The 27,908-nt window shown below is 39.9% G+C and overlaps 2 protein-coding genes across 6 annotated transcripts in view; both read right to left on the bottom strand.

The window, feature by feature from the left end:
• Positions 1–27,908, bottom strand: part of LOC149774518 (uncharacterized) — a 643,609-nt gene that overhangs the window by 115,450 nt on the left and 500,251 nt on the right. The gene's annotated exons all lie outside the window — the stretch shown is intronic.
• Positions 17,478–27,908, bottom strand: part of LOC149774524 (eukaryotic translation initiation factor 4 gamma 1-like) — a 53,107-nt gene continuing 42,676 nt past the window's right edge. The window contains exon 14 of the mRNA XM_089945284.1: positions 17,478–20,072. Within this exon, the coding sequence (XP_089801410.1) occupies positions 19,797–20,072 (276 nt within the window). The 3' untranslated portion in view covers positions 17,478–19,796. The remainder of the gene's footprint in view (positions 20,073–27,908) is intronic.

Here is a 27,908-nt window from a genome sequence, read left to right as displayed (position 1 = left end):
AGCCTGTTTTTATATTCTCTTTTTTTCGGATGCAATACACGTACTTTCTAGCCAGAGATCTTCGTTCTCCAGTAGGGAATTTAAATGTTACATACTGTAACCGAAACGTCAGAGTTCGTTTAGAAGTTTCGTCTTCCGCTAAGCAGATTCCACGTAACAAATGTTGGTAATCCTTTAACTCGTCTTCCTCAATACGTTACAGTAAGTGAATGTCGAAGTAACCAAAATTATGAACATGTACATCATTGGCGACCTCAAAGTTTTGAACAATGTCTGACCACTGAAACAATTTCTGACGAATCAGTTTTCTTATACCATTCAGGTACCAGTGGTTAAAGATCTGGTGACGTAACGGATGCAATTGTTCTTTACGTTTGACTTGTATTTTCACCAGCTCTCGGTAAATCCTTTCTCTCAACTCCTCAGGCAAGCCCAAAATGTTCTCTTGTAAAGTATCCATAAGTATATACACTGTTTTTGGAATCGTTGGGTGGTGGCCAATAGCCTCGTTTAACTTTGTGCTTAATGTAATATCCACTCATAATCAGTCTTCTTGTGCTTTGGAACAGAGCATAATTTAAAAACGGTTGAATAACTTTGCGTTTGCGTTTCACTTGTATTTTGATCAGTTCTCGGTAAATGCGTTCTCTCAACTCCACAGGCAAAGCACGAATGTTCTCTTGTAAAGTATCCATGAATAGGTCATACTAAATCCTCTTTGGTCTGACACAAGAAATGTACTGTTTGCACAGACATGGTTTCAATTCATTGTCGAATCTAAATCGTTTAGTTACTAATTTACACGTTACAATTCGTTCAGAAGTTTCCTCTTTCACCAAGTTGACATTGCGTACAAGATGTTGGTAATTCGTTAACTCTTCCTCTGGAATTCGATGCAGTACATTTACAATGTAGTAGATAGAATCGTCCATACCAAACCATTTCTTTTTAAAACCAGGGGGTCGTTGATCAATGTCTGTCCAATGGAACACTTTCAACTCAATCAGTCCTTGTATAGCCTTCAGGTACCAGTGGTTCAAACACCGGTGACGTAACGGATGCAATTGTTCTTTACGTTTCACTTGTATTTTGACCAGCTCTCGGTAAATGCGTTCTCTCAACTCCACAGGCAAAGCACGAATGTTCTATTGTAAAGTATCCATGAACAGATTATGGTAAGTTACTTCAATGTCTCGGTCCCACTAAGGGTAAGTAATGACAATTCGGTGACCATCGAGCATGTTCTACGTAGGCCGAATCTTGCGGTTCCCAGTGGTGAAGTGACACACCGCAACTGAAGCACTTGACTTTATCTCCTTCGCCCAAGTAGAAAAATCCGGCTCTGGCTAATTCTTCGGGGGTCGGTCCTCCCAGATACTTTGGCCATTTTCCTTTGAACGATTGAAGACGATTTTCAAAGTCGCAGTATTCCGACAAACGCACAGGAAACGAATATTCGTCTTTCACAGGTTCGTTTCGATGAGGGTTGGGTGACATGAACAGGAGTTTGCTCAGGGCTGGATGACATCCGTAGGGGGGTAGACGTGAAGGTGAACATTCTCCTTTAAAACGAAACCCAGTAAAATGTCCAAGAGGACGAGCGGCATCGCTTTCGCATCCCTCAGGTTTGACACGCACAGCATCCCTTTCCATGATAGGGGTAGTGACACTAAAGTTCCCATGATGCTTTACGGCATCGCTAAGGTCACAACGTACAGCATCGTACCCATCGCAAGGCTCACAATCGCATTCCACTTCAGAAGCCTCACACTTGAATTGTGCCTTTCTAAACAACTTGTTTTGTGTTTCTCTGAAAGTATTCATCTTGTTCGCTCGGTCTTGGTAGTCCCAATGAACTATCGATCTTGCCTAGGGTTCCTTTTTATATACAGACCAATACCGACGTGTCCATACGGTAAGGTGAAATGATTGGGAAGTTGCACTCGCTTCTGGTACACGATTTGATAGACTTTTTCCAAGGGCTGACTGACGATGTGGTGAATGGGTAAACGTACAATCTTGTTCGGTTGATAGGTGGTCACTTTAAAGTTTCCATCCTCTCCCGATTGCAAGGCTTCTTTCAATACCCCAAAGTTGACCACTCGACTGGTACGATAATTCAGAGTCAGTCCTTTCACTTTGCACGTCGTGTGCACTTCTCCTTGTTTGTCACGGTATTCGTAGCCGTAATTTTTGGGACCACCACTGACGAAACTTAGAATCTTGTCGTCGGGATGCTCGTCTGTCCAGGCTCCTAAACGGTCTCCTTCGATGTCAGGGTGCTGTTGACTCGGGTGATGAATGTAAATGCAACTGTCCGTGTCAAAGTACAGGACGCGTTCCCCTAACAGTTCTAATGCTTCGTACAATTTTAAGCGAGCATGAGCTGTCACGTAAGCCGCAATGATGACATTTCCAAATGGGTCGTCTTGTACAAAGTCCAGATCTTCTTCGTAATTGACCAAGATCAAATCCTCGCGAACGACGTCCACGTGTTTCATGTATTTGGTTTTGTCGTGAATCATCTGGAAGTAGCGGGAAGGTTCTGTCAAATATTCCGTCTTGGGTAAACACGCTCGTTGTGCCATTTTACCCCACAAGCAATTTAACATCACTTTGGCAAACGATCGCCTGCCTTCGTTTTTCACGATGTGGTCTAAAGAGATGACTTCTTGTTCATAGTATTTCTCTTTGAATTGTATTTGGTCTTCGGGAGTGTGACACCAGGAAGGATAGCCGCTGGCTTCTTGTTTCAGTTTCAAAAAGGCATCCACGTAGGCAGCGAAAATGCCTTTCGGACTGGGATCACCCTTGTGGTATTGTTGCGTCCTGGGAAAGTGACAAATTTCGTACACTTCTAACAGTTCGTATCCCATGTCCAGAGCTTTGAACAATTCTACGCTGACCCAGGTTCCCGTCAAGGCCCGTTCTTCCTGGGTGTGCTGACAAGATTGGTCTTGGTTGCACGTTTCGGCACAAGTACGGCACAAAGGAAACATCAGTTTGCCTTGACAATGGTGAGGTAAGACGGGATGGTATAGGTTCGTGGGAGGTAAAACTTTACACTTGATCAAGCCTTCGTATTGTCGAATGTTTTTCAGGTCGATGTGTTCCGTCAGCAATTGCCGGTGCCCTACAGGAAAGCGACAATATTTGCACACGTAGGGATACAGCGAACACACGTCCAAGTATTTAATTTCTTCTCCTTTCTCTTCGTCGGCTTGGTACAGCAAACAGGTGGCATTGGTCCTTCCTCCGTACAAACTATCCCTCGGGTTCAGCGGGTCCATGAACTGGTAACTTTCCACGAGGCATTGAAACTCGGGATCAGTTTTCATACGGTGATCGTACTCGTGTTCCCACATTTCCACCACTTGGTATCCTTGCTGTTCCAACTTTTTTAAGCGCCGCTGACATGTGTCCTGGTACAAGTCTTCCATGGTTCGTTGTAAAAACTGATTTTTAGTGTTACGGTCAGGGTAACAGACGGGACATCCGTGAAATAAGCAACCGTTAAACTCGTACACGATCTTGGGGTTTTCTAAGTCCCAGCCATCGACCGAATACGTTCCGATGGTCTTTTCACCCCCTCCGTTGCAGGCATGCTGAATCCACTTGTCTTCCTTGTCGCACAAGTAATGTAACCAACGTAGGGCTTTGACCGAGTATTGACGTTTGACAAAGTTGGTCGTTTGAGGGCTGATGACAGCCACGGTGTTTTCAGGCATGAATCGTTGTCGATACACTAAGGAACACGCTTTGGCAACGGTGCAAGCTTCTTTCAAAGGATCGACCCCTCCGTGTTCCATGAACAGTTCTCGAAATTTTCCACAGCAACGCCGTAAAATGTCCACGTCGGAACGACAATACTTTAGCATTTCTTCCTGAAAGTCGAAAGGGTCCGACGCGTGAGCCTGGTACCAAGCGTAGAAAGCTTCTCGTTGTTCGGTACGCATGTTGTCGGGGTCGTAATAGTGAGCCTCAGGTAAATGGGGTAGAACGGCGTGTTGATTGGCTTCCGTATTGAAAAAGTGTGGAAAGTACCCTTTAGCCATTTCTGTCATTCCAAACGTTTTAGGCTTTCGACTCAAAGGCATGGCCAAATAGCTCATTGAATCTTTAAACTGTACTTGTCCCACTTGCATGAAAATGATTTTGGCTCCGTTCAAAGTCACCTTAGGACGCTCGGTGCCTTGTTCCGTATAGTATCTCAAAAGAAACTGTCCATCGTATCCGGAGAAATTGTGAGCCATCACCGTGGCATGGCGATGACAATCTCCGTAACGTTCGATGTCCTCTTGGCTCCACGTCTTGTCGATGGGGTCTAAAACCCATTGGGTAAAATCGGCTAACGTGTTTGGTCCCCGAAAGATTTTTTCACGCCCTCCAGGAATCTTGCTGCAGTGAGGGCAATGACTGAAGATAGGTTCTTGAATGCACTTCTCGCACGCTCGATGAGCCACGCAGAAATTAGGAATGTGAATGCCGGTCTCTTGCATGCATTCGAAATCGAAAAAGATGAAATTGCCTTTCTTCTTGTGACCGTCCTCTTTCTCTGGTTGGGGTTGGCATTTTTGCACGTAGCATTGGTGTTCCAAGTCCACGATGTGGTGACAAATGTGACATTTTTTCTTTCCTCGACATACGTGTGCCTTGGCAGTATTGGTACATATGCCTTGTCCACACGTAGGGCACAATCGCAGGAGTTGACAAGCACATTTCTGCTGTGAACCTTGCGTCTTCAAATGTTGTTGGTAACAGGTAGGGCTGACAAACGTGCGCAGACAAGTTGAACAAGGCACTGGTTCTTCGCTCAGACAGGGTGGAGAGGCCAAACATCCTGGGCATTTCAATCCACAATGCTTGTGTTGCTCTCGATTGTTATAACCATGGTCACATTTCTCACAGTAATAACCGTATCCCAGGAATCCAGTGATACTGGTAATGGTATCGAAATGGTCATCGTGATAACAAACATGAATGTATTTTCCGTCCTTAAAATCTTGGCCTCGAAACAACAGAGGCCCTCGCATTTCTTGAGGGTGCACTTTCAAGGTGTATCGTGGAGCTAGGGCATCTTGCAATTTTTGCATCTCAGGAATGCCACAGGGTATGTCTTTGGACAGTCCGGCTTGTTGTAACAGGAGTTCTGCTTCGTTTCGTTGTTTGGCTCGGTTCGATTTTCGAATGTTCTCCCAGGTTCTTTTCCATTCTACCGTGTCGTTCTTGTTGGCATAGGTTCGTCCCACCACGATGGCACGGGCTAAACACATCTGGTCTTGAGGGTTGTTAATTCGGACGAGACTTGTTTTGGTGTTGCAATGGTCGTCCACCAATAACATCTTTTTGCGTCCAGTCCCTTGAGGAGGAGAGACGTGGGTCATGTCCAGTGTGGCTTTACCATCGGTGATGTCAAACTGATCATTAGATTGTTGTACGTGTTGAATCTTGTCCATGACTTTGGAAGCAGTCAATTCTGCAGGGGTGCTAAACTCGATCCAAACAGGGGATTTCAAACCGTCGTGTTGTATGGAAAGTCTCAAGCGATCGTCTTCTTCGGGTTGACATTGTCGCTTGAGTGCGGTGAGCAAAGAATCCCACACCCCAGTGATAAACACTTCTGCTTTCTCTAACGGCACTTCAGCCTTGAAATCTTTAAACTTCACTGTGTATTTGTAAGCCGTGGTTCTAAATTTTCTAGAGGAGCGCTTTTCCGTCTCTCGAATGGAATAGTATTTTTCAGGGTTGACTAAGGGTGGTGAACTTGGTTTAGAGGGTTCGGATTCTGGTTCACTCATGTCCTCTTCAAAATCACTGGCATGAATTTGTGCCAAGATTTCAGCCCTGGTACGAGGCGATAGATCACGTTTCTGCCTCTTACTTTCTTCTTCTTTCTTCTCGAATGAATAGGATCGTTTCATCTTGAGTGCAAAACGTCAAATGACTCAAGTTTAAACACCATAGACTAATTTATAGTCATGGCAGACCAGCGTATATAAAAGGGTGTGTGACTTGTCCTTTCACTATTCATTTCACTCTCAAGCCGAGCACAACGATGGAAGAAACTAGCCAAATCGAACGTTTCGTCAGAGCTTTGCGAGGGGTCATTAGAAAATTCTCTTCAGACCAGCCCACGGACTACTCTCCTTCCTTTCGAAATAAAAGTCAAGATACTTGCTATATCTGTCAGAAGAAAGGGCATTGGTCTTCAGAGTGTCCAGACCGTCAAAAAAGAAAAAAAAACAGGGGCTAAAAATGACAAAAGTAAAGATACCTGTTATTATTGTAAAGAAAAAGGACATTGGTCTCCAGATTGCCCAAAAAAGAAACAAGAGGAATCAGAAGAAAAGAGGAATTCTTCAGAAGAAGAGAGGGATTCTTCAGAGGAAGAGAGGGATTCTTCAGAGGAAGAGAGGGAGTCTTCTGAGGAAGAAAGAAGACAGGTGAAGAAAAAGAAACAGGAGAAGAAAAGAAGAAGGGAAGAAAGCGAGGAAGAAGAGGAAAAGAGTGTGACGGTGAAGAAATTCAAAAAACAGAGAGACTAAACAAGGAGAAAGAAGAAGTCAATGAACTTTTAATTAAAGTGTTATGTTGTGAATTGTGAATTGGATTGTAGCAATGGAAAAAAGAATAAATTAATTATACAAGGTAAGTGTCTTTGAGTTTTGATTTTAAAATAAGAAGCTAAACTCACGCACTCATACACAGACACGTACTATAAGGGTAAAATGGGTGGGGTTTTTTTTTTTGAGTTATTGGCAAATTGAACGGCTATCTCTTTTCGAGAAATGTGGGTGGCCCTGAAAAGGACCTTTTATTGGTGTAGGGGTGAGTTTAACCAATCAACTTTAACTGCCTTAAGCTTTTGCCACGGCCAAGGCCTACTTCTGGACTGCGGGTGGTACGGTAGGCTTAGTCACAGGGTTGACGTGTTTAGCTCGGGAAGGTCGTATTCTCTTCGGTCGTAATAAAGAAGTCTGATACATTTGTTTCAGACTTCTTAACTCCGCTAAAATGTCCAACAGTACCGTGACCGTTTGATTTTCACCCTCTTGTTTCTTTGCTGCTACTTCTTCTTGCTGTTGTTGCTGTTGTTTTTTTCTTACCTCTTCTTCTTGCTGCTGTTGCTGTAGGAGAAAAGCTTGTTCCGCTTCCTTTTGTCGTTGTATAAATTTCTCCAATTCTTCTTTCTGTCTCTGTCTAAAATTCTCCACTTGCGGTAATGAAGAAGGTAACGAAGGTTCCGGAACAAATTCTTGTGAGGTAAGAAAATCCACAAAATCCCAATGTGCCTCTTCTGAAAGTAAGTCCGGGTTCCCTTGGGCGGTCTCCCCTGCTGGTGCACCCCAATGGATCGTTTTCTGAGTTTCCGTCATGTTGAATCACTGTCGCATAGATTGACTTCACACAAGCGCTAGCAAATCTATATAGACCACGCGACGTCAGAGACTGCTCTCTTCGGATTGGATGCGGGCTGACTGAATTTTGTAACGCGTGTTCGGATTGGTGAATGAACTCAATCCGTTTCAATCCTTCCTCTACCTGTAAATAAGCGCAGTTCACTGCATTGATTCACCTGTTCTCGTCGCTTCAAGATGTGGACCACAGTCGAATCATCCACCCTTGTGTCTTCCATGATGTTTAGGACGGACATACTCATGTATGTCCGGTCCAAGTGGACCATTGTCGACAAGTCAGACACCAGTCTGTGGATACGAAGAGTATACGTAGAAAGACAAGGTTGCCTCAAGAGGACACTGATTTATGGCCCTCGAGTAAGATGTAGCTTGAGGACAAGAAGATGCCGCAGATGCCCTTATGTTAATGGAGACATTAACATAAACACAAAGGCCCTTTTCAGGGCCACCCATATTTCTCGAAAAGAGAATGACTTTCCATTGCCTACCCCTTTTTTAAAATAATTTTTATTTTAAAAATTTAAAAAAAAAAAGAAATCCCATATTCAATTCCCCTTGTCCCTAGACAGACCCAAACTCTATTGACCATGTTCAATTTCCCTTGTCCCTAGACAGACCCAAACTCTATTGACCATGTTCAGTTTCCCCTTGTCCCTAGACAGTCCCAAACTCTATTCCCATGTAATGCTAATTCCTCTTGTCCCTAGAGTGTCCCACGATTTTTTTCGATGTTAAATTTACATAGTCCCCAGAGTGTCCCGGGGGGGGGGGGTCTGTAATGCTAATTCCCATTGTCCCTAGGGTATCCCTATTCACTACTGACAATTCTTGTTGATTTCAGGAGGGTAAAGTACCCGCTTTTTGCAATAAAATCGGACAATTTTCATGATTCTGTCAGGCATATTACCCTGCGGAATTGAGAAATTTGACAGTTTTTCAGTAAAAAATTAATTTCTTATAATTCTGAGCACCCTGACTATCTGAAGATTGAAAATCTTTACGATGGAAATCCTTAGGATTTCACGAGTAGATTAATATGTAGAATTTCATGTCTTAAATCAAGAAGGTGGCCAGACTGGTCTGTTAGTTTGAAATTTATTCTTGATAACAGTGGATTATAACAATGCAAATAAACCTGATTGATCGGCTCTTGCACAATCAGATATCCAGGTGGTATATCTTTCGGGGTGAATGAATAAAGAACAAATCGTTGCTGGGCTTGATATGATACTGTATTGTCCGTGCTGTAGCTGCCATCGATTACATCACACACAAGATTGACCGCGACCACTTCGGTTATATTTACGATGACTGGAGATACATGTCTGCCTGTCCCTTCCGAGTCATTGTTGTGCCGGAGAATAGTTGCTGGTGGTAGTGTTTTTCTCCACGCAACGAGTATATCAGGAAAGAACTCATCAATGAGATCGCTGACTGATTTTTTTTTGTTCGAGGACATTATACCCGGGAAATTTAAAATTCGGCAGCGTAGCTTCTGTCAGCGCGTATACAGTTAAAAATTGTCGTTTAGAATTATTTTTATCGCTGTCAACATGATCGATTATCCCCTGGATTAATCGCTGGTTAAAATATTCCACATCGAATATAATATGATTTAATATCTCAATTTGTTTATTGATTTCACTGCGTGAACTTGTTATATCGGAAAGATGCTCCTGAAAACTTTGCCGTAGTCGCCGCTGTTGTGCTTGATGATCCCGATCAGCAACCATAAAGTATCGATCAATCACATTCAGGTTAATATTATATCCCTGTCGATCGTGTTCATTAGCAAAGAACCATTTGGAAACCAGAACCGCGAAGTTCAAATGTACTACCTAACGTTCCTTGTTGTAACTCATATAAAACCTCCTCGTATAATGGTTGAAATCCGTGATATGACTTATTATCCGTGATATAATCAGACTTTTTCGGTTCTGGCGGTATCGGTGGTGTTGGTGGTTGTATTTTAGGCCATCCTAACACTGTTCTGATCGAACTCTGATATATATCCACAGTGTAGTCTGGAGTGCTTATTTCAATCGCAGAAGACAGTGTTGGTTCATGAACAGTTATTTTAATTTTGGATTCTTTTCCTGTGATATTTTTTATTCGCCGTTGTAATTCCTCGTCGATTTCTTCAATTTGGTAAGACCCGGTTGGTAACCAAATGACATTCCAGTAGGGAGTACCATCTTCTTTATTTTTATGTGCAAACACGAACGAATTATTCGCTGGTAATCCACCGAACGATTTTGATCTGATATTGGGCCAACTGTGATATACTCGTAATTGTGCTAGTGCGATTTCCTTTACGGGAATTGCAGTTGGAAAATTAATACTAAATTCAGGGTTAGTTGAACTTACCGTTATCATTGAAATTCTTCTCGGGGTTGTATTTTCGATTATGTCGAGCAGAGCTTGATGAAGTAATTCTGTCATTATCTGTCTTGGTTGTGTTTAAATGGCGAGTGCAGTCTTCGTATATCTTAACCATTAACGCGAATTCGGAATCTGATATTGTTGTATCATCAATGCTTGATGATATCAACGACGATAATTTTGAGTATGCGGCTGTAGCTGTGTTTAGTTGCATGACATAATCGTGGTATTTTGTGCTCGTGCACGATGATATTTTTTTGCGATTATATTAAAAACCCCTGCGATGGCAGTTGATGAAGAGACGATTGTTACTACAATTGTTACTGGTGTTAGTGCTGATAATACTACTCCGGAGGATGCAACTAACGCGGATACCGAGTACACTAACGAATCCAGGATGACCGCTCGTCGTTTATATTTTTTTACTTTAAGTTGCATTTGTTGATGAGGGCTTTTAACTCTGATTGCCATCCGCACACTTGATCGTATCTATATTGTTGCGCATCCAATGTTGTTGTTGATGCTGTTAAGGATGTCATTTATTATCTTACGCAGTAAACAATTTAGGTGTTTCAGCTACAAATTCCAAACACCACCAGTAAGATGTTATCCGGGACAGCTCCAAGAACCCTGCGAACTATGTCATTCCATTTGATATTGCTGGTTTTTAGTTTTCCGTGTCGATCCTGAAAAATAATAACCTCATCTGGATCTATCGCGGTCAGGCTTAAAAGATTATCGATTTCATCTTTGGTCGCATATTTTGATAAATCTATATCGGTGCGCTTCACTTTTCTGTTGAGAAGAGATCTTCCGTAAGTATCAACCATTATTTGATAGGAAACTGTTTAAATTGACCCGCGGTATACTCATGCACGACTTTATGAGGCGGTTTGGTTGATTTTGATATCGCGTCAAGAACATTTAATACCTCACGGCCACATATCGGTGGATCGGTCAGTGTTTGTGTTGGTAGCGCTGAATATCAGACTTTCGTCCCTGTCTCTGACAGGAGGATGTGTTTTGTTTATTTGAGAAATTCAACTGGCGGTGCTAACCCATACGAATCGAAATAGATAATTCCACGTGGATCGATCGCGTAAGCAACCCAGTGAGTTCCTGGACCGTTACTGTTATCGAGATTAATAATTCCGGTTTCTGGATTATTCGATTGTTGTGGTAGCTGATCTCGCATAAAGACGCCTTTGAAATTTTTTATATTTAATTGTTTAGTAGCATCGAGCAAATCAAAAATTTTCATCGGTGAAAACACTTTGTGTTTTATCAGAACCGTTTTGGGTACCATGACGGCGGAGTTCCTGGAAGTCTGAGACCTCGTCCTTTTTTTTGTTATCCTTTTCCAGTTGCTTTCTTTAATGCCATTCCGGCAGCTGTTCCAACAGTTCCCAACGCAGCTGCTTTAGCGACATCTGGGGCAGCAGCAGCTATCAGCGCTGGTATTGCTGCGAGAAGAGGAAATATACCACCGGTTTTAACCATATCCTTAATAGCTTTTGGAGCGAAATCAAGTTGAACTCCGGTTTTTACTTGTTTTGCTTTATTGAAATGTTTTAGTTGGGTTTTAGTGAGCGATAACTTGTTTGGACCGCCACTAGCGATTTGATCGTTTTTTAGTGCTATCGCCGCCCCATATACTTTTGCGTTTTTCGATTGTAATTTCTTTATCTGACTTTAAGTGAAAGTTACATTAATGTGACTATATGACATTTTATGATAAACGCGATTGATCTAATTGTCTACATGTTTTCGACTATATGTTTTCCACTGGTGCATCAATGATTCTCATTCGGCCACTGATACCCTCAAGTAACATTGCTTTGTTACTGAGTATGACTGCGATTGCTCTGTAATCAGTGTCATAAGCTATCGGATCAGAATTGATAATTGGTAGGTGACCAGTCCGAGCTCGAAAGTATATATCAACGACAGATTGCTCGGATAAATCAAGATGCTCCAGCGGGAAGTAATAAACCGGATACAAATTTGTAAAATCAAACTGTGATATCTGCATCCCAGTATCTATATTTGCATTACGCGCCAAGAACGTCAGCCAGCGATGATACGCACGCGCTACATGATTTTGTGCAAAATTTAGTGATATATCTTCAGATGGTTCTTGTTGCCCATTTATTCTCAACGAAACATCAGTAACATCAAGTTTGTCAAATATCATATGAGATCGTTTTTGGTTATTTTCCCGACTTTTACCCTGCAGCACAATAAAAATAAGTCGTGGCGCACAAATACCCTGTTGTGATGCTATATGCCAAGTAAACAAACCAACAGAAGGACTTTGAATGGAATCTGTGGTCAGTGTTAACCACGATAACAATGATTTACCACCCTGATTCATAAAAGAAAGTAATCGCGGTTCTTCCGTGATCGATGGAGTTAATACCGGCATCCACAGTGAAAGTTTTGATATCTCTACTTTGCCAGCAAGAGCAGCATCAGCAGCAGCAGCATCATTAACAACACCAGCTCCTCGCCAGATCGCATCATTATCGCTTTCTTTTCTGTAAAGCACGATTGTGTGTTTAACTCCAAAGATAACCCTTCTAATATTCCTGCAAAATCCAAAGATACTGGTTAGTGGAATTGCACATGAAAAATTCCTACTGCCTCCTGACAACATTGCTCGGCGTGTTGCAAATCCTATATTTTTTGGGGGGTTAGCACCCATAACTACCGGCCCCATATCCGCGTCTTGAGCAGCATTAGAGGTTGCTTTTTTTTGGTGTTCCCATAGCATACTGAATATGGTCAACGTTATCGGTAGTATCCTTAGCAAACATCATCGATGGACCAGCCGATCTTGTGTAGTCGTCAGAGTATCTTGCTAAACCAATTATTGTTGTAGCAATGTCAACATCACTTTGAATCGATTCGATATTTTTTCCATCAACCATGTAAGTGGCGCTACTAAACGATGCCATAATTCCATTATTGACAAAACCAACTCGGTCATTGGCACCGTAGTTAGTACCATCCGTCTTCACAAGTTTACCTTCTACTTCAGTAAAAGCCTCATGAGGTAGAAAATATCTACTTGTATCATGAACTTGAAGTTCGATACGCCCTCGTTGATTTGGGGTTTTTGCATCATAGGAATAAAATTGATAATCACGCACTGACTAATCTTGCTCGACCGGCTCATCTATGTTAAATGCTGTGTCGGATATACGCTTGAACATTTTATACTATTGCGTGTATTTCCAAATGGTGATTATCTTCGTCGAACACGAAGTCCACTTCCTGCTATCAAAATTCGCTGTTATATTTTTTTGTGCGTCAGATTCCTGACTCATTAACGCTGCTAGTTTTTTATTTGAAGCTTGATTTATTACCTCACTGACCTCCGACGGCATAATTTCGGTACTCGGTAATTTCACTGGTGCTGATTTTCGTCTTATTAACCGTGCTAGTCTTTCTTTGATTGCCGAGAGCGCCTTACCAGCAGCACTAACAATTGCACCAGGAGCTTTTTCACTAACAACATTAATGGCTTTCATTGATAATTGTTTTGCAAGAGGACCCAATTTTGGTGCTAACCCTGCAAATAATCGTTGAGTTACATCACCAAGTCCGTCTCCGTAAGCTGCTCTGTAGATTGGTAATCGTGAGTTTACTGCTCTGATCTGCACAGGTGTATGTCTGTTATATATGACCATTTTATAGTATTTACTATTGTTTAATCGCTATAATCATCAACGAGTTCGTCAACGAGTTCTCGGTAAATACCAGCATCCATTACACCACCCTGAAACAATCGCCGACAGATATCAGCTGCTTCATTAATTATTTCTGGTGAGTTATTTCCAGCTCGTTTTTCTTCTATGAGAACTTCCAACCGCGAAACGTCATTGAAGATACTATCAGGGCAGGGAATACTTTCCAGACCTTTGCTAATAATGGGTGGGTTTTTTTTGTAGATTGTCGTTGTCGTTCTTCTTTGACGTCTTCCACAAATTCCAGGTATTTGGGATCGGCTGGGTTAAAAGGTAATCCTTTAGCGGCAAAATATACTGCAGCAGGCCACTGCTCAGGTGTTAATTTCTCAATATACTCAGATTTCACATAAAGCGCATACTTATCTTAGCGCAAAGCAACAGGGATTATCACGTTTTTTGGAACCCCTTGAATACCTCTTAGAGTGAAATCGTAAAACATCTCTGCGGGATTCTTTGGTAATCCGGCCCAGAATTGTTCTTGCTCTGTTTGCTGCAGTGGCCGAGGAAGTCGATAGGAGGAATCTTCCTCCTGTTTTTTCTCCCGTTTTTTTTTTACTTCTTCAGGTGTAGAAGAAACATCAGTGTGCTGAACAACAATATCAGGGGTTTTTTTTCTCTCTTTTTCTTTTCTTTTTTCTCTTGTTTTAATAGTTGTTTTTCTTCCTCTTCCTGTTCCTTTTGTGTCTGTATCGCTTTATCATATTCCTTCACTCCTGATAAATATGTCTGATAAGACAATTCTTTTGTGTTTAATCGATCAATATCTTTTTTATTTTATCCACCCAATCAATCCAATCATCATGACCTACTTTTTTAACGTATTTGGAGTTTAAAAAAAACCCTTTCTTGAATCATAACTAGCAGCAGCAAACGCACCAAACTCGATTAGTTCATCACGACTTTCAACTTCTTGTTTTTCTATTGTTGCTATACCCGATTCAGTAAATTTCTCCCTAAAATCAATTCCCCTTTTCACCCTTTCAGGTTCTCCAACAGCACCTTGAAGTTGAGGCTGGACCGCAGCCATTTTTCAGCAGTTTCTTTTAATACTTGAATAAGACTTTCTTGTTTCTCACCTGGTTCCTTTTTAGGTCCCCTGATAGCAGTTAAAACATCTCCAGTAACCGCTGTAATAGGTTTAAACAACTGTTCCGTTTCCGCTGCGTACTCAACTTGAGCTTCCTGTCGCGATTGCACATTTTTTTTTTGAAATCCTCTTTTACAGGAATATATTTTTAAGTGCTTCTTCTCGCTCTCTGTGTAGGATTCCGAGTGTACCATTATTTGGTATAGCAATTTTTAACTCGGAGCAGCAGGGAGGGCGACGCTCTCAACGCGTCACCGACGATCGCGCATTTTTTTATAACGATTTTTGAGATCCCCCAGGAGGTCTTAATTTGCGAAAATACAGGTGAACCAATTAGAGGTTGTTCGCCCTCCCTGCTGCTCTTCAGAAACGCTCAGGCTAGTAAGATACTAGTTTCGCACTGTTCCTTGTCAGTTTATTGCATTTATCTGAATCACTCCCTGACACACGTGATCCCTTGCTGGATTTAGTGCACTTGCCAAATGATTTACATAATCAACATTAACCTGGGGGATAAGCAGCACTGTGATTAAATTAAAACAAGCTTAAGTAAGATTTGACATGCAACTAATGAGCAACTTTATTAACAGTCCACAACAAATTGGAGAAACCTTTGCATTGCGAGAGTGGATTGTTTTAGTAGTGATAGTCAGCCAAACGATAATACTTCACAGAGGTTATACATTACTGAAGTCCCCAGTCCAAAGGCAATGAAGACCGCTTGCAAAGTTGTTCAAATCTTGTAGACAAGTATGTGGTTTCCAAATAAAAAACAACGAGGGCATACAAAAAGAGGCATGATGAAGTCTGATAAAAAATATATGGTAGCCCTGCTGTTTTCATGTTTTGTTTTCCTTATTTAATGGTGAAGGATGATTGGTTAAATTACAACTGAAAACCTCTATCATTTCATTATAATTATAAATATACTTATTGATGTAACACCCTTTTAAAGTGTATTTAAAATATATATCCACATATTGAATTATGTTTTATGGATGGAGGAAACTCTCTTTAAAATCACTGCAAAAAGATTCCTGTATGGATAAAGATGCTTAAACAATGGTCCAGCGAAAACTAAGTCAAGGCAAAGGCTGTAAAACTGTTTTCTGAGACAATGTATAATGTCTAGAGATCATAAGAGCAGCATTTGTAATTATGTGGGTATGCTTCAATAAACAGAACACAATAAATTTCAGCTGTAATAAATTATTGATTTAGTTATATATAGTGATGACGACTTAAATTTACTTCTCAAAATAAATCTAAATTATATGTGAAGCACCAAAGCAGCCTTATGCACTACACCAGCCTTACCTAGATGTACATTTAGCATATATGACATCATTAAGAAGCAATGATTCAAATTATTTCTGGACTTTCAGCCAAATTTTCAGATGCTCAAAAATTACTGTGATACATGAATAGTGTTGAATATGTTGATAAATGGTTAATACAAAAAAAGCATAAAACTGTGTAAAGATCAATAAATTAGTGGATGGTAAAATAATCATTTGAAGTTTGACAACACAAATTTACACAGTTTTAGTAATCCAAATAGAACAAAAGTGTTGGTTCTGCTTATGAAAGTTTCAAAGTTGATAATGACTGGATTTTTTCAAGAATGCACATTTACATATAGATCCAGATCCACCCTTGTCAATCATTCGCAAGTGACAAGTCTACTATCAATTCTCTGAATAACAATCTTAATCAAGGTTGACATTTTCCCAATTGAACAAATAAGCATAGCGTGTAGAAGAAAATCAGGAAATACCACTACTACAAACAAATGATGTAGTCAAGAGATGAAAATAATGATTCATTTAGTTGCAATTGCATAGAATAATTCTCTTAGACACCCTAAATGTGTCAAGTCCGTAATTTATCATCTGACGTTCCTTACCAACACTTTTCTCACTTTAATAAACTTTCCAGATCGTAACACCTAGTAGTATAGTTAAACATAAGCGTATAACGTACACCTGTTTAAACACTGATGCAGTAAGGGAAATTTACATTCTCAAGATCTTTGTCCAATTGTACGAGTAGCATCTTAAACATATTTAGTATTATATGAAGTGGACGAGTAGCATTTTAAACAGATTTAGTATTATATGTAGTGAACGAGTAGCATTTTAAACAGATTTAGTATTATATGCAGTGGACGAGTAGCATTTTAAACAGATTTAGTATTATATGCAGTGGACGAGTAGCATTTTAAACAGATTTAGTATTATATGCAGTGGACGAGTAGCATTTTAAACAGATTTAGTATTATATTAGTGGACGAGTAACATTTTAAACAGATTTAGTATTATATGCAGTGGATAATTAGCATTTTAAACATATTTAGTATTATATGCAGTCGACGAGGAGAATTTTAAACATATTTAGTATTATATGCAGTGGACGAGTAGCATTTTAAACAGATTTAGTATTATATGCAGTGGACGAGTAGCATTTTAAACAGATTTAGTATTATATGCAGTCGACGAGTAGAATTTTAAATATATTTAGTATTATATGCAGTCGACGAGTAGCATTTTAAACATATTTAGTATTATATGCAGTGTAGGTTGAGTAAAGTTGATGCAGGACAAGTAAAAGTTCCAAGGCATGTGCCTTGCAGGATCAGTAACCTACAGAGGTTTTTAACTCTGATTATTTCATTATCTAAAATCAGAGCAACCACAGTAAAGAGCAGCACAAATAAATCAGAACAAACTTAGTACTAACATCATACATTTTTATTCTTTATTTGCAGTATTTCAATGCATATATACCATTCCTATGTAAGGTATAAAATCAGGGACTATTTAATTAGATAACTAGTTATTTTCTCAATTATGCATATTTTTAAAAAGAAATATCATGTTTCATAACTCTTTATGGTCATAACATTCCACATTCTAACTAATGAATTAAAATTAACGAATCATAAAGTGAGGTACATTTATATAATGTGTATCTATTATACGTGTACCACAAAGATACTTGATCTAACTATTCACAATACATTGTCCTTTTAATTACAGTATTCACATTTTGGTCTTGCAAAAAAACAGAAAATACATCACCCAATAAGATCTGTTTCTACCACATGTGATTATATCTTTAATAAATTAAATGGTTGAGTGAAGATTGACAGAATTAGGGAATTGTACATATTATCACTTGTCATTCATGGATTCTTACTACCTTGAAAACATATTCGAACTAGCTGTGTTTCTGAAATATGATTTTATAAAAATTGATAAAAATTGCTAAACGAAACACAAAACAGAGCAAGCACCATACGTCCTACATGTATATACATAAAATATCCGCTTGATACATGAAAGTGTAATCATTGCCACAATAGAGTCATTGTTTGTGTTTTTAGTAATTATAGAAGGCCCAATACCAATTTTATGATGATTGCAAATATCATAATATTACTCAAGTCAACTGTATCACGGCTGTGTATTACAATAAATGACCGTAAAATTATTGATGATCACAATCACTTCACCAAAATTGTTGATGCAAATAAACTATAAAAAAGGAACTAAAACGCGCCTAGGCAGTTGTTGTTGTTGTTCTAGGGTTTAACGCCATTTTCAGCACAAGATAGGCTATACATGGCGGCCAGTATAACTGGTGGAGGAAGAACCCTGGAAAACCCAGGGAAGAACCACCGACCCACGAGAAGCTACTGGCAGGCTTTCCCACATACCCACGCTAGCCGAGCCTTGGACTCGAACCCACGCAGACAGAGGTGAGATGGCAGTGATCCAGAACGGTGAGCGCTTTAGACCACTCGGCCACTCGGGGCCCCCCGCCTAGGCAGCACAAGGCAAGCTATGTACATCACTAGTTTACACCAATATGATACTAATTTCAAATGTCCCCCTTAGAGAATCCTTCAAATTTCAGTTTTTTTTGGGACCAAATAGTAGTTGTTTCCAAACATTCGTTGGGATTACAAATCCCGGATATCAAGTAATTTCCTGAAGATTCTCATACTTCTTTACAACCTGACCTTCAAACTTTTGTAGCAAGTGAACTTTCCCGAATGTGAATCAATTTCAGATTTTTCTTTGTACATTTACATTTGACAGTTCCTCAAGGTCCATGCTGGATGAAACAAATACTTTCTCCTGCCAGAATAGGGTAACTTTGTACATTTACATTTGACAGTCATTCAAGGTCCATGCTGGACAAAACAAATACTTTCTCCTGCCAGAATAGGGTAACCTTGTACATTTACATTTGACATTTATTCAAGGTCCATGCTGGACAAAACAGATACTTTCTCATGCCAGAATAGGGTAACTTTGGAGGAAATTGGGAGAAGTGAAGCTAGAATATTCAAATTTTTTTCAAATTTAAAACAGCTACATTTAACTCATGTCTTTGCATATTTTCATCTCAGACGTTGAAAACAATAATGAAATGCAATTACATTATTTATAGATAATATATTAGAGCATTTCTGAGTTTGCTTTTCCACGGATGAAAAATAAAATGGTTATTGTATAAAACCATAACTTTAAAAACAGGCCACAGCTAAAACTGGCAACTGTTTCCATCTTAACCGTTCTCGTTTCACATGTATATAGGATGAAATGCTCGCTAAAATGGTTAATTTTATTAGTAATGACCTTGGCTACGCCCACTATCTACAGGTGGTGCATGATTTTCATCCATCTGTACATCACTGTATAGAGTTGGTACATGTAATTGATAAATGTCAAACAAACAATAATTTTATTGTGTTGTATTGCCAGATATTGTATCAACAAGTTCTAACATGTGTAATTTCGGCTGATTGTTCAATACTGTTTTCTATTTTGGTAGTTTCAACATTTGCAGATGTTGGGATTTAATTATTTGTTTTAATTTAATGGTGAGAAAAAGTAATATTTTATGAATGTAATCAATACAATATAGCAACTTACATCTGTATTAGCCACAAAGTATACAACAGGAACCATGTAAAGACACATATCTAAAACCCCACTTGAATTGCCCCATGTGTACTACAGACATTTCATGCCACTGTTGACTGTTGACTGGCAAAAGGGCTAAACCATTTGCACACCACACTCTACGGGTCATACATGAGGCTCAATTGCATTTTCATCAGGAACAAAACTATACACCTGGTGTCACTTAAAGTTTGTCACCGAAAACTACTGGCATCTGTTGTACATTTGCTGCCATGGACTCGGAAGTATTAGTAACAACACTAGGTGGTTTATCCACTCTCACCTGGGGTGAGGGACTCTGCTGAGGAGCTGCCATGACATTAACTGGAGAAGGATGCTGAGGCAGATTACCATCTGACAGTGTCCTTTGCTGGTTTCCTCCTGGACGTGTGCGTAGTGCTACTTGGGCTACTTGAGCTGCAAACTGTGCTGCAATTTCATTTTGTGGCATGTGGGATATCTGAAATGAATAGAAAGTATTTCAACAATGTCAACCAGATTAGACAGTTTTAGTTCAAACTGTGCTGTTATTTCATAGGGTTGTGTATGTGATGTCTGAAATAAGGATGAAAGATCGTGAACCAGAGGTGGGATAACACAGACAGCATGCTAGTAAACCTCATATTCAGCAGTATTTCAAATTAAATGTAAAATATTAGAAGATCAAGCTACATTCCATTCAAGCTATTTTCATATGGATTTATTTCATTTTGGCATAGTTAAAATGAATCTTTATGAAGATCAGAGAGTGAATGGGACTGACTTAATTGACAAAAGACACATAAAGAAATAGAAACCTGTCACGCCTGACATTTTAAACACTTTTTACATTGGTTAATGTGATATCAACACCGTATTTCTGAAAAAATAAAAATGGGCAGGGATATACAGTATTTCTTAATATTCTAAGCCAGAAACACCTAAACAGGTAATTGAATTGACATGTGAATGTAGGCTCACTAGTAAATATGAGACAACAGATATGTTATAGAATATATAACAAGAAAAAAGTGCGAAGTTTTGTGAACATTTATTAGCATCTTTAGGTGTTTTCACCAGAATGGATGTTCATTAGCTGTTGCGTATTCTACATCTGTAATTCTACACCTATAACGTTAAAAACCTGGATACTGTAACACAAACATAAGACTGCAACATTTACTAAAATTTCAAAACAAGTATGAAGTTTACAATTACTAAAACAATACAGGTTAATTAAAACGATAAGAAACATTCCAAAGTAAGTCCAAAGGGTAGACATAGTGGGAGCATACTTTTATATGACAGGATGATAATTTACAAATACCAACATATGAGAAATAAATTCATGGTTAAATTTACATAAAACTAATCCATACATTATTTCAATTTTTGTGAAAATGATTGCTGCATTTATGTCAGACAAACCTATAATTTCTGAAGAAGTAAAATTTAAAGAACAAGTGAAATTTATTGAATCGTTCTATGAAAAATAGGCTAGAATTTTATTACTGTGATATGAGCACTAGAACAGATACAAAATAGATCATGCTGAGTTTTTAGAGTCTGATAAGATTTTAGATGTATGTGATTGACATGATTTTTCCTACATCGAATTTGTCAATCTTGCAAGCTTGTAAATAAACATCACTGCTTGACCTAAATAGGTGATTTGACTTCTGGAAACATTTAGCGTTGTGTATATCTAATAGAAGATAACAACATACTAGTTTAATTTCTGCTCTGAGATGTCACACTGTACTTGACAACATTTGGCTTATGCATAAGGAATTGTTTAAAAAAAAAAGCAATTTTGTGAGTTCTCTGATCACAGCTCTTACATTATCAAATGGCTTAAAGTCAACAAAGGTTGATCACTTTTGAAGAGCCTACCTTTTCATGTGATGAAAACAAGTTTTCCAGGAAAGAAAGCACATGTTTGTATAAACATACGATCCAGAGTTTGAGAATATTGGAAAACCCTTAAATTGCTATGTATTGCAAAGTGTAAGGCATCATTTAAAATTTGCATGTAAATTATTTTTAATAAATTATATGCTGGTGCTTGGTGAGGATAAGAAACAAGGAACAGATTTTAAATATGAAACCCCTGATTTACCTCAGTATGAAAAAATAACTATCCCGATCTCAGATTAATGTGTATGCTGCAGTCTCGGTTGTAAAAATGGTGTAAGACTAATTAACTGTCAATTTATTTAACGACTCAGTCAGCCAAACGATAATACTTCACAGAGGTTATACATTACTGAAGTCCCCAGTCCAAAGGCAATGAAAACTGCCCACAAAGTTGTTCAAATCTTTTCGACAAGTATGTGGTTTCCAAATAAAAAACAACAAGGGCATACAAAAAAAGGTATGATTCAGTCTGATAAAAATACATGGTAGCCCTGCTGTTTTCATGTTTTGATTTCCTTATTGGATGGTGAAGGATGATCGGTTAAATTACCACTGAAAACCCCTATCATTTCAGTATAATTATAAATATACTAATTGAAGCAACACCCTTTTAAAGTGTATTTGAAATATATATCCACATATTGAATTATGTTTCATGGATGGAGGAAAACTATTTTTAAAATCCCTGCAAAAAGATTCCTGTATGGATACAGATGCCCACCAATATACTTAAAAATGGTCCAGCAACAACTTAGACAAGGCAAGGGCTCTAAAACTGTTTTCTGAGACACTTGTCTAATGTCTAGAGATCATAAGACCAGCATTTGTAATTATGTGGGTATGCTTCAATAAACAGAACACAATACATTTCAGCTGTAATAAATTATTGATTTAATTATATATAGTGATGACGACTTAAATTTACTTCTCAAAATAAATCTAAATTATATGTGGAGCACCACACCAGCCTTATGCACTACACCAGCCTTACCTAGATGTACATTTGGCATATATGACATCATTAAGAAGCAATGATTCAAATTTGTGGACTTTCAGCCAAATTTTCAGATGCTCAAAAATTACTCTGATACATGAATGGTGTTGAATATGTTGCTAAACGATTAATACAAATAAAAGCATAAAACTGTGCAAAGATCAATAAATTAGTGGATGGTAAAATCATCACTTGAAGTTTGACAACACAAATTTACACAGTTTTAGTAATCCAATTAGTACAAAAGTGTATGTTCTGCTTATGAAAGTTTCAAAGTTAATATTGACTGGATTTATTGAAGAGTACACATTTACATATAGATCCAAATCCACCCTTGTCAAGCATTCTCAAGTGACAAGTCTACTATCAATTCTGTGAATAACAATCTTAATCAAGGTTGACATTTTTCCAATTGAACAAATAAGCATAGCGTGCAAACAAAAATCAGGAAATACCACCACTACTATGATGTAGTCAAGAGATGAAAATAATGATTCATTTAGTTGCAGTGGATAGAATAATTCTCTAAGACATCCAAAATGTGTCAAGTCTGCAATTTATCATCTGACATTCCTTACCAACATTTTTCTCACTTTAGTCAACTTTCCAGGTTGAAATAAGACACCTAGTAGCATAGGTAAACATAAGCTTAGAATGTAAACCTGTTTAAATACTGATGCAGTAAGCATACACTTGTACACTTTAAAAATTCTGCAAACTTATACCAAAGTAAGAAATACATTTATATAGCCAGGATTGTAATGATGTGTCATTAAACCCTTATATGTACATACATACATATACCACACATAATGTGATACACTCTACAATACCATCAATGTTCACGGGACAGCTCAAATCCTGTTGATAGTTGTTATGTAACCATGGAAATGATATGTATGTCAGTGTGGATGAGTATATTGTTTAATTCAGACTCCTCGTAATTCTAAAATCCAGGAATATTGTGGTCGGGTTAACCTAATTTATTACTGGAAGGGAACCCAAAACCAGCTAGTAACAGCTGTCAAGACAGATTGTCAAACTAAACTTAGTGCTTACCAAACATGAGATGACATTGAAACTGGAGTTCAAGAGAATACAAGTAATATTCTCAATGGACAACACCACATGCTGACCTATTTTAGCCACTTCATACCCTGCCTGGCTCTGCTGTATGTATTACACAATGGGCTACTAAGGTTAGCTTAAGTAGTACTTCAAACCAGCCCAGTGACCCAACATCTGGCATTAATAGAATCATCCTACACTATAGTAGTGGCAGATGAACATGGTCACAGTTCATTTCCACTCTGAATCATTTGTTGTAATTTAGGTTTATGTAATCTACCCAAATACCTGTCAATTGAAGCAGAAAAGTGGCAGTCACTGGATTTTAAGAGTATCTACATGGTATGGTTGAAACTGCAAACTGCACCCTAGCTTAAAAACCTAGCATTAGATAGTTTGTGATATGGAAATATCCACAGTTGTGACAATGTTGAACTAAAAAGCACTTCAGACCAGTTCCACTGGAGGAAACGGTATACTGTAGCCTGCAAGGTGCTTAAAATGTTAACAAGTATTAGTGTTTTCGAGAACAACATGTTACTTAAAGTAAATTATCAAAATGACATTCCAAGCTTCTCTGCATCTACAGGGCTCAACCTTTCCACTCACATTTTCATATATACGATCTAGAACTTGGGAAAGGGAAATTTACATTCTCAAGATGTTTGCCCAATTGGACGAGTAGCATTTTAAACAGAATTAGTATTATATGCAGTGGACGAGTAGCATTTTAAACAGATTTAGTATTATATGCAGTGGACAAGTAGCATTTTAAACAGATTTAGTATTATATGCAGTGGACAAGTAGCATTTTAAACAGTTTTAGTATTATATGCAGTGGACAATTAACATTTTAAACAGATTTAGTATTATATGCAGTGGACGAGTAGCATTTTAAACAGAATTAGTATTATATGCAGTGTAGGCTGAGTAAAATAGATGCAGGACAAGTAAAAGTTCCAAGGCATGTACCTTGTAGGATCAGTAACCTACAGAGCATTTTTAACTTTGATTATTACATTATTTATAATCAAAGCATTTTAAACTCTGATTATTACATTATTTATAATCAAAGCATTTTTAACTCTGATTATTACATGATCTATAATCAGAGCATTTTTAACTCTGATTATTACATGATCTATAATCAGAGCATTTTTAACTCTGATTATTACATTATTTATAATCAAAGCATTTTAAACTCTGATTATTACATTATTTATAATCAAAGCATTTTTAACTCTGATTATTACATTATTTATAATCAAAGAATTTTTAACTCTGATTATTACATGATCTATAATCAAAGCATTTTTAACTCTGATTATTCATCATCATCATCATTGGCGACTCGGTCTCGAAAGACCATGCGAATAGCGCCCTTGGGGTGTTGCCTGTCTCTGTTGGCAACGTCTGCTGTGGCTGTGCAGGCCTATACGTGAGTGACAGTCCCTACTGCATTTGGTGCAGACATACTGGGAAGTCTGCATTACTGTGGTTGCTGTTGCGTTCTTCTTTCTCTTACGTTTCTCTGCCACCAACTGGCCTCTCCTCGCATCAGCGACTGATATGCCATTGTTTACCATCAGTCTCCAGGTGCCTCGGTCCTCAGCCAGCTCTTCCCAGCCATCGGGTGAAATGTTGCATGCCTTCATGTCCCTCTTGCACACATCTTTGAAACGGAGTGAGGGGCGTCCGACTCTTCTCATGCCAGTGGCCAGCTGTCCATATAAGATGTCCTTTGGCAGCCTTCCATCCTCCATGCGTCGGACGTGACCCAGCCATCGAAGGCGGCGTTTAATTAGCAGGGAGTACATGCTGGGGGTACTTGCACGCTGCAGGATCTCGCTGTGTGGAACATGGTCTTGCCAGTTGATTTTCAGGATGCGTTTTAGGCACCGTATATGGAAGGAGTTGAGCCGGCGTTCTTGCCTCATGTAGGTACTCCACGTCTCACTTCCATATAGAAGGGTGCTGAGAACGCAGGCCTGGTAGACTCGGACCTTGGTGTGCTCTGTCAGCGCGTTGTTTTCCCAAACCCTCTTTGTTAATCGAGCCATGATGGTGTTTGCCTTTCCAAGCCTTCTGTCCAGCTCCATATCAATCGAGAGAGTGTTGCTGATGGTTGACCCTAGGTAGGTAAAGTTGTTGACTGCTTCCAGGGTGACACCGTTGATTTTGATTGAAGGGGCAATGGTGGTATCTTGCACGCTGACATTTGTTTTTTCCAAGCTGATTGTGAGACCAAAGTGCGTGCAGGCAACAGCAAAACGGTCTCCCAGTCTCTGGAGGGCTTCCTCGGTGTGGGCCACAAGAGCTGCGTCATCTGCAAAAAGCATCTCCCTGATGAGCACAGCTCTCACTTTGGTCTTTGAGCGCAGTCGTGCCAGGTTGAACAGGCTCCCATCAGACCTGGTGTGTAGATATATGCCATCCGTGGACGTGTCGAAGGCGTAGGACAGGAGCAGGGAGAAGAAGATCCCAAAAAGTGTTGGTGCCAGCACGCAGCCCTGCTTCACACCACTGTTAATTGGGAAGGAAGTTGAGGATGATCCATCATACAGGACTGTTCCCTTCATATCTGCATGGAAAGAGATTATCATGCTGAGGAGTTTTGGGGGGCAACCGATCTTACTCAGAAGTTCAAAAAGGCCCTTCCTGCTGACCAAGTCAAAGGCCTTGGTGAGGTCGATGAACATCATGTAGAGTGGTTGACCTTGCTCTCTGCTCTTCTCTTGGAGTTGTCGTAGGGAGAAGATCATGTCTGTCGTCGACCTGCCTGCTCTGAAGCCGCACTGTGATTCCGGGTACACACGGTCTGCCAGCAACTGCAGCCTGTTGAGTATGATGCGGGCGTACACTTTACCAACAATACTCAAGAGCGAGATCCCTCTGTAATTATTACAGTCACTGCGGTTGCCCTTGTTTTTGTAAAGGGTCACAATTGTGGCATCACGCATATCTTGGGGGACTACTCCTTCCTCCCAGCAGCGGCAAAGTAGCTCGTGCAGTGGTTTAATCAATGCTGGTTTTCCACGTTTGATAGCTTCGGGTGGGATGCTGTCACTACCTGGTGCTTTGTCGTTTGGAAGGCAGTCGATTGCTTTGCTGAGCTCCTCTAAGGTTGGCACTTTGTCGAGCTCTTCCATGGTGGGCAGATTCTTTATGCTGCTGAGGGCTGCATCAGTGACTGACGTTTCTCGGGAGTATAGTTCTGAGTAGTGCTCCACCCATCTGGCCATCTGTTGCCCACGGCCTGTGATCTTCTCTCCCGTCAGGGATTTCAGGGGAGCGACCCCTTTCACTGTAGGGCCTAGAGCCTTCTTGATGCCACTGTACATGCCTTGGATGTGTCCGGACTCGGCACTTCGCTGGATCCCTTCACACAGTTGTTGCCAGTACTCGTTCGCACACTGTCTAGCAATGCGTTGGGTGTTACTTCGGGCACTTCTGAGAGCAGCAAGCGTCCGTTCATTAGGGCATTTTTTGTAAGCTATGAAGGCTTTTCGTTTCTCCTCGATTTGTGGTTCCATCCTTGATAGGTGTGCATTGAACCAGTCCTGGCTGGGTCGTTCCTTCTTGCCAAACGTTGACATAGCTGTACTGTAGATGGCACCCTTCATGGCGTTCCACTTGGCTGTAGCGTCATACTCAGGCAGGTCCTGGAGAGCCTTGTTCAGGGCAGACACATACTCCTCCACCTTGGCAGGGACTGACATCTGTGCAGTGTTTATGCGAGGACATCCTTTTGGTTTTGTGCGGTGTAGCACATGTGGCTGTAGTCGCACTCTGCTGCTCACAAGGGCATGGTCGGAGTCACAGTCTGCACTGTGGTAGGTTCTGGTGGAGAGGACGCTGTTAAGGGCAGAGCGCCTGGTGATGACCAAGTCGAGTTGGTGCCAGTGATGAGATCTGGGGTGTTTCCATGACACTTTGTGTTGTGGCTTACACTTGAAGAAGGTGTTTGTGATGCACAGGCCATGGTAGGTGCATAGCTTCAGCAGTCTCTGGCCGTTTTCGTTGGTCTTTCCAGTGCCATGATATCCGAGGCAGGTAGGCCAGGACTCGTGGTCCGCACCTACTCTGGCATTAAAGTCGCCGAGGAGGAATAGTGGTTCATTTTTGGGGCATCCTTTGATCTGTTCGTCCAGCTGCCCATAGAACTGATCCTTCATGTCTTCTGATGACGTGAGGGTTGGGACGTAGACACTGATGATGTTGACAGGACCTGAAGTAGTGGTGAGGCGGATGGACAAGAGATGCTCAGTGCCCCCTGTTGGAGGTTCAACCGAGGCCAGGAGATTGTTTTTGATGGCAAAGCCCACTCCGTGCTGACGG

This window comes from Sinohyriopsis cumingii, unplaced genomic scaffold (genome assembly GCF_028554795.1).
Source record: "Sinohyriopsis cumingii isolate HCF-2022 unplaced genomic scaffold, ASM2855479v2 utg000229l, whole genome shotgun sequence".
Classification (NCBI taxonomy): domain Eukaryota; kingdom Metazoa; phylum Mollusca; class Bivalvia; order Unionida; family Unionidae; genus Sinohyriopsis; species Sinohyriopsis cumingii.
The sequence above is the reverse complement of the archived record's forward strand: the minus strand, read 5'-3'. Positions and strand labels throughout refer to the sequence as shown.